The 8,362-nt window shown below is 38.5% G+C and overlaps 1 protein-coding gene across 10 annotated transcripts in view; it reads left to right on the plus strand.

Moving 5' to 3' along the window:
• Positions 1–3,511, plus strand: part of NRCAM (neuronal cell adhesion molecule) — a 146,113-nt gene extending 142,602 nt beyond the window's left edge. For 5 of the 10 annotated variants that reach the window (XM_057366128.1, XM_057366123.1, XM_057366124.1 and 2 more), the window contains one exon: positions 15–3,511. In XM_057366128.1, the coding sequence (XP_057222111.1) occupies positions 15–252 (238 nt within the window). In that variant the 3' untranslated portion in view covers positions 253–3,511. The remainder of the gene's footprint in view (positions 1–14) is intronic. The other 5 variants (XM_057366121.1, XM_057366131.1, XM_057366119.1 and 2 more) reach the window with 1 other exon arrangement.
• The last annotated feature ends 4,851 nt before the right edge of the window (positions 3,512–8,362 follow it).

Consider the following 8,362-nt stretch of genomic DNA (forward strand, 5'->3'; position numbering starts at 1 on the left):
GTTTGTGTCTCCAGTGATGCAGAGGACCATAAACCTCTAAAAAAAGGAAGCCGGACACCTTCAGACAGAACTGTGAAAAAAGAAGACAGTGATGATAGTTTAGTTGACTATGGAGAAGGTGTAAATGGTCAGTTCAATGAGGATGGCTCCTTTATTGGACAATATAGTGGTAAAAAAGAGAAAGAACCTGCAGAAGGAAATGAAAGCTCTGAGGCTCCTTCTCCTGTAAATGCCATGAATTCATTTGTGTAACCACAGAACTCGATTCCCTCRTGTCTTCAGTTTGTTTAAAGCACTTGTATATCCTCCTCCTCATACTATGAACACACAAGTAACGGAGCTCCTCACCACCAGATGTTAATGTTATGAGAAAATGCAGGTCAATACCATTACACARCATAATGACACAGTAAGTGGTATGTTAGTATGAATCAAAATAGAAAATTCAAATTTTGGTCAAAACCTGGGTCTTTTTACTTTTTTTTAAAAGGAACTGACACAAATAATAACATCAACTTGTAATTTTGTTTCCTGTTGAAAATACAGTATAATGCATGGAAAGAAAACCCTACACAATTCACAGATAATTATGTGTACACTATAAAAACATGGTTTGACAATTTGTTATGCAGTCCTCAGCTGAATCCCTGGATATGAATTCCGTTCTCATTGTCGGAGTGTTTTAGTAGTATTACATAGAACTTCAATGTCTTTGTGGACATTGTTGTGAAATTGGTGACTTAATGTCTAGCTATCATATGTCTTTTTGCAAGACAGTTAGGAACAGTATGTACAGTACATAATTGCTAAATGATTTAAGTATGACACTTGCATTTGCTGATGCTTAATGAGACCCTATTATCTGCTCTTTGCTCCTATTACTTTATAGCCTTTTTAATCTATCAAGTATTACAGCAGTACAGTGTCCTATTTTTACATCAAAACACATTGAATTGATTTTAGGGCATAAAAGATACGCATTGCAATGCATTTTGGAATTTGTACAGTCACTGAAAGAAAAACTTTCACGATGAGAGAAAATACTTCAGAAAACACAGGGCAAAGTACATTCAGTGCCTTTATACAACATGCATTCCGTAATGCACTGTACTACTAAATCAGTTGGTGCAGTAAACTGTGATTAGCAGACTACTGTCATTGCCAAATAAAGGAAAAATGTGAAGAAAAAGAAGGCTATGAAACTGTTGTGCTAAAAATGGAAACTTTGAAATATTTTAAATTACATAAAGATGAGTATGATTTTTTCCCTTTAAAAAGAAAATAAATGCTTTCTACACAGTTACAGCACAACATGTTTTCATGGCCTTAGAATACTTAAGAATGAAAACAAACAAAAACCCCAAAACAGAACCAGAGTTAAATTATTTACTAACACAGCAAGGTATAAGCTCTTGTAAAATAAATCATTAAAAACMAAACCAGCTGACTCCCTTGGCGAGAGCACATTTCCCTCTGTGTCCCAGCCTGATCAGTGTGGCTGCTTTGTAATTATCTCCAGCCTGAAGCAGTGTGGGGGTTACCGCTCAGAACCACAGCATTCAATCTGACAAGTGCTAATACGGTTTATTGGTAAAGGATTACTCTTATCAGTTAAAAAATTACTTTCTTGCATACTATATCAATCAAATGTTTACCTCCAAATATAAATTTTTATAACAACCTATGGTTGAAGGAATGCTCAGTTTCATTTGCCAATAAATTGGTTTTTCATAACTTGCATCAAGTTTAATTTTAAGTAAGCTTTTTATATGTAGATATTTTGTTGAATTTGTAAATACACTTAAAGCGTAGGTGCTATATGCTTCTAGGTGTTACATACAAATAAACCAAGAAAGCTTATGTTGTACTGTGTAAGAAGTACTATAGCCAATGGTGTGCATGGTATTTTAAAGCATCTACTTTTTTTTTCTTCTTTTTGCTGTGAAAACAAAATAGTGAGAACTGTTCTGCTCATTTACTGCAGATTCCAACTGAATCATTCAGAGCTTTTGCCAGTGCACTACATTAGCCCATAGGACACCTTGCAGCTTTCATGTATATATTGTAGGTAAAGCACAACTGAAGTAATCCCAAATGTAAGCCAGCTGTAATAAGCTTCTTTCGCACCTTTGAGCTTTCCGTTGATCAGTTTTCTTAACAGGAACCAAAATAYGAAGTGAATTATACGAACGTTGATTTCAAAGCACAAAGAGAACATTTCTTAAAATGATTTGCCAATGGTTTTGGTAAAAAAAGAAATATCATTTTACTCTTATTAAAGTGTAGATGCTGAATTATCTGTGCATGTGGGGGTAAACATACAGGCTCACTTCTGTAATGGTGCAACAGATTTTGTATTAAAAATAAATGTGGTTTTAAAATTTCACTGTTTGTTCTGTTTACGCTAGCAGTAAAAATCACATTGGACTCATCCTGTAATCAAGAATTCAAAGTGGAAAAACAGCATGACACAACTCTGGCAGAAGTTGTTTCCATGTTACAAAACTTCTATTACTGCCACCAAATTATTTACAGAAAGTTGCAGTTCTTCACATGCTACCATTTGAAAAAATGTAAATTTCCCATTGAAATCCACTATCTGCATTTTACTTCCATGGATGTTTTTATTATTTATTTAGTCATATTACTGAAAATAAAAACTGAAACAGTCATGTTCCATACCTGCAAGAATGAGTAAGAGAAAGTAAGAATGTTGATTTGAAATTAAGAGCCCTCAGGATCCCAAATGAGGATTTTGGGTCCTAAAGGAATTGTCTGACATACAAATTTATGGGATCTGTTTTTAAATAGTACATGAAGTGAGGAATTTTTAGATATCTTCTACAGTACACAAAATCCATTGCAATGCTCTTTTCATATCTTGTCTATTCTGTGTATGAATGGAAACAGACTGGGCAGGAGGGCAGTTGTTCTGCCTAGAAGACTGCAGGAGAGCCACCGATTCCAAGAGATGCAGGTRCTTCAGGAGATGCATCCAAAAGTTGGTGTTTGGGCATGATGCTGAAAAGAGGGATCTTATCACTGAATYAGAAGCCATTCTGTCAGCCTGTCCATGTGTCATTGGAGACTCCTGGATACTTCAGCACCTGTCATCCGCACAGTCTCAGTTCTGGCACTTCTATCTTCAAATATCTTCACATTACCCTCAGATATTGGCTGCCTTGGTTTTTGTACAGGATTTGTACAGGTCTGTTGATTTTTGCAGCAATGTAAATTGTCTGGATATATGAAATACAGCTGTTTCTGTTTCAATTAAAGAATATTTCCTGAAAAATGGGTCTGAGTTCCCTAGGCTTAATTGGGAAGAAAGATTTCGTACAGTAACAATTTTTGGACCTCACACACGTTATTTGTGCATGTTCCCCAAAGTGTACTAATACATATAGTTGCTACATTTTCCTTCTAGTAATATACCTTTGCTTTTGGTTTTATTCTCACTGAAGTGATTGTATAAATCCTGAGGGAATTAAAGAGGATACCCCAATGGTAATTTTTCTTGTAATCTATTCTCATATTGTTCCTAGGAAAATGCAATTTCCTCATGGTTGCAYGTAGCAGAGGCAAAGTGGCAAAAGATTTGGGAATCAAAATCTCTTTTCATGATCTGGCCTGTTTTAAAACAGAAACCATAGGAATTATACATGAAGAAGTWTTATCTGCAATATGGAAGTGTTTTCTTCTCTGAAAAAAGAATTGGGAAAAAATCAGCATGAAGATGAGATTCCAGTAATTTCTGAAAAGCAATTGTCTATTCCTGTGTTTCCTGTCCCACTCCCTCTGTTTTCCCCCTCATCTACCTTAGGAAAGAACATTTCAGAGAGATGGCAGAAGCAGCAACTGGTTTTGTGGAAAGATGGAAATAACTGAATGTGTTACTTGTAGGAATCTACCGCCACCGCCAAATGATGCCCCTAGGATGAAAATAAATCCAACTGGCCATCATGTTTTAATCTCTGAAGGGATCTCTGGCTGCTCTTTGTACAGAAGAAGTGGAAACTTTAGATCAAACTGTCAAGATAAATATATGTCAGCAGAACTATGACAGACAGTAGATATGATCTGTTGTGACTGTAAGCAAGGAGAAAAATGGTGATCCCTGTGTTCTCATGAATTTTGGCAGCAAAAATATACACAAAGTTCCTTACTGTGCCCATTGTGGTAAAAAATGTGATCATGTTCAATACCAAAAGAATGGATTCTTCATTTGGGGCTGGAGAAGTTTGCCCTATTGTAAATTTGGCAGCACTGGCTTTGTGTCTCTGGGAAAACTGTGCAGGAAAAATTTGAAGCCAGCTGGCAAGTCATGGCTTTGCATATGTTTATACTGGAGAGAGGCAGGGCAGGACAGTTCCTGTCACAAGCACCCAGCCAACCTTTTGACCTGTTTTGCCTTGTCCTAAGGTGTTCAACTRAAGTTAGGAAGTTTAGAAGGTAATGTGGGTTCCCTGTCAGTGGAAAAACCCCCATGGCATGTCAAAAATATGAGCCAATGCTTTGGTTTAAGTCTGCCTGGCTTTCTACCACATTTTGAATGTAAGTGATGAGGAGGAAACATACCTGGTTCCCAGACCACCATGCTGTACAAATAGGGGTTTCAGACCTGAGCTTTCAAACAGGAAAGGTTTAGATGGCCCAATTCTGGTGCCAAACTTTTAAAAAATTACCAGGACTTGTGCTACATTAAGGAATGAACTACATTTACCTTTGACAATAAACTGTACTTGGTATGTAATCTTGCAGAGGGTGTTGCCCTATTTTCCATGTCCAAAGACCTTGGAAAAGGGATGCTTTGGCCTTGAAACCCAACATGTTACCTGAGAGAGGATAGCAGGCCACTCCTCTGCCTTGTGTTTGCAAAGTTCTAAAGGGCTTCAAGAGTTCACAGGACTAAGGGGACAAATTACGTTTTCTAAATGGCAGTGCTCAGGATATATTCCAAGTAGATGTTCTGCAATATATGTACTGTAATGAAAGAGACTTACGGACATGCTGGCATGAAAGTTTGCCTGTCTGGCATGGTAAGAAGGGATAGTGAAAATGAAACTGCTGGGACAGAGAAAATAGAAGAACAAAGGTATAATATTTGAGGTTGCTTGGAAAGACTTGAGCAACAGACAGTTTCTGGGTAGCTGGCCTGAAGGGCAAAAAGACAGCCAAATGGCAGAGGCAGCAGGAGCGCCTGCTAGTCTGGAGCAGTACAACCTGCTGGGTGCATCCATTGTTGACAAACAGCTTAAAATAGGTTAATGGTTAATAGGACATCATTCTCCTTCCAGATTTTTTTTTTCAATTATTATTTATCTGGTTATTCCAAGAGACTCAGAAAGATTTGCAAATCTTAAAAATGTCTGTCAAACAATTGAAAATTGCCAGCAAGTTTGTAGATTTGGCACAGGGGAAATGCTCACACAGCTGGACAATCAAACATGCAAAKCAGTAGCTTTATTGTCCTGACATTTTGAAATAAGCTAAAACTATCTCCTGGAAAGCACCAGCTTTCTGCAGGTGTAGGACAAGGCAAGCTGAAGGGACCCTTTCCCCTTGGCTTAGAAATTTGAGTAGTGGTGTTCCAGCAATATGAGGAAAGTGGGAATTTTCCCAGCTGTTGAGATAAGGAAGATACAAGGGAGCCATACAAACTGGTAGATGAAAAACCTACACTGTGAGGACTCCAAACGTGGAATACCAGAATGAGTGTTTTTTTASTCTTCAAGAGTAAAACTGAAGAGAGGAGAAAATAACAAGGCAGCTAATTGCAACAGTTTCTAGACAAATCAGACAGATGAATATAAAAGAATGCTGATATGGACAGGAATAGTTTGATTTCCAGTAAGGAGGAAAAAAAGGGCCTTTCCTAGGCTATGTGATGGCCTATAGGCCACATGAGGAAGCACAAGAAAAGTGGCTACCCTGTCTATACATGAATACTATAGCTTTAATTTTCTAGCAGTACACAACCACAGTTTTTTTTTATATAATTATGTAACTTAACAATTAGCCAGCAAGAGCTTCTATTTAGCTGATATTGTTTTTCCTTCCTGTCCTTTTCATGACAGGTGCTTGGTTCCAAAGTTTTGCTTTAATAAGGAAACAGCCTGTACTGTTCTACTACAGTTAGGCAATGATCATAAACTTTATCAAAAGGGAGATTCATATATTTTTCTAAAACAAACTGATTCATCTTCTTTTTAAATGGGAGGCAGATGAGACTTCAGTCACTCGCATTTAAAAATAACAATTGGCCACTAGAGGGAAGTCACAATTGTTGGTTAGCAGAAGCCCAAAGCATGTAAGGTCACATCCTATGTTAATGGATATAAATGTATGTGTTTGTGTGTGTGTATATTTTTTTATAAAATGTGTGTATATATACCTATATATATATATATAAAAGCACTATAAAGTAGTGGTTAAAAAGAATAAGACACAAGTTCATAATAATTCTCTTGTTTTGCATAACACATTAGTTCTATTTGTCTGTGCAATAATGACCTAATTCAACCATTTGTCATCATGATCATAAATTGCAGGGACATTTAGGGCAGAATTGCTGTTTGAAAAGTAAATTGTCAAGAACTATGGGACAGGAATGCCTTGTCTGTAATTCCACAGATAGCCTTGTCCCAAAGGCTTTTTGGAGGCAGAATCAGAAGCCAGACAAATGTCTTRCTAGGCTGTCAGTTCCCAGACACGCATGTGTCGGTATTTGTACTTGGCAGCTGTACAATAATAAAGGTTTAAAAAATGATGTTGACCTGGTTGGTGTATAGCCAACTAACTCAGCTTTTGCAATTCATATGAAACCTCCACTGCTACAATGRGTTGAGAATGGGGAGATGTGCTGGTGCTGTTGAACCTCTGCAATGGAGGGGACGGGTTCCCTTGAGAAATTCAGGAGTCTGGCTTGGCTGGGCATTTTGTAGGGCAGCGATTCATCTCACTCAAGCACCATACTTGATCTGTTTTTGAATTTGTCAGGATTGCCCTTAATCTCTGTGTCAAAGAAGAAAGGCTTAAGGTCTTGACGCATGAAGATGGGAACGTCTCGTCAGGCAGCAGATTGCGCTCCGGCGGGAGCGGGGCTCGGCGCGGCGCCGGCTCTGCGCCCCCGGCTCTGACACCCTTCGGGCCGCTCCGTTAAAGCGTGTCCAGGATGGTGACCACCATTAAGTGTTTTGATCGGGATGGGTAACACACGGCACATTTTCAGTGTCGCAGCCCCAGGAGTCCTGCTGCTCTGAAATGAGATGAAGAAATGCTGAATGGATTCACGTTGTCAAACAGCATCATCTTCAGAGGGTCTCTGCCTGCGGGAACCAGCTCAGCACGTCAGGGCCCATTCATGTGAGGAGGACAGAGGCTCTGCCCTTTGGGATCGGCATCACATCATCCTTGTGGTGGCAGTGAGGGGTGGAAGGGGGAGGCATCTGCAGGGTGTGCATGGCTTTGTAGAAGGAGACTTGTTGCATGGATCAARGTGGTAGAATAAACTAAGAAATCAGAGGTGTTAAGAAAATAACAGAAGCTTCTGAAACACTGCCACAGAAAAATCATCATAGCAAACAAATAGGTACATGCTGTTTTAGAGATGGGAATTCAGCTACAGGTTAATGGTTAACAATGAAGAATATTTAGCACGTTTTTTCTTTTTGCTGATGGTGTGAGCAGAGATGCTGAAAACTGGAATCCTGGACAGATTTTTCAGATGGAGCTGGCAGTCTCCACCCTGCCAAAGCCACTGAAGCTGCTTTCATTTACACCAGCTGAGGCTACTGCTTGTGGCATTTTAGGCAGCTCTTCAGGCAGAGCTTTGAATATGATGAATATTTTTTAGTGGGTAACTGTCTAATAGTGTCAGGGTTTCTCCACTAATGACAGCAGCCTCAGCCTCCAGCGGGGACATCAGAGCCACAGCCAGCCTATGTGCTGGAGATAGTCGCATATCAGAACTGTGATCTTGCTTTTTWAAATCATGTGTTTCAGCATGCAACTGAAAAACATTCTACTGAATATATTAAAAAAAGTGAAACACTTTAATTAAGTAGCTAATTTTGATGAGGTTATTGCTCATCAGTTGTTCACTAAGAAGTTGTAATAATAAAAATAATGTAACAGGCCCATTGCAGAAGCATTATCCATGTTTTTATGAGGCTTGCTCTCAAGGTGTGCAYTTTAATTCTACAAATAAAAGCTTGGAGACAATATTCTTGTTACTTGTAGATAAAAGTTTCTGTTTCAATGGCTAGAATTTGATGTTCCATGTAAAAGATAAGAGAAGAAGCAGCATGAATTTCACTGTCACTCATAAATTTTTCTGCAGGTTTAGTTCTGGTTTTGCTTG

Source organism: Malurus melanocephalus, unplaced genomic scaffold (assembly GCF_030028575.1).
Source record: "Malurus melanocephalus ecotype Western Australia unplaced genomic scaffold, MMel_1.1 scaffold_60, whole genome shotgun sequence".
Lineage (NCBI taxonomy): Eukaryota > Metazoa > Chordata > Aves > Passeriformes > Maluridae > Malurus > Malurus melanocephalus.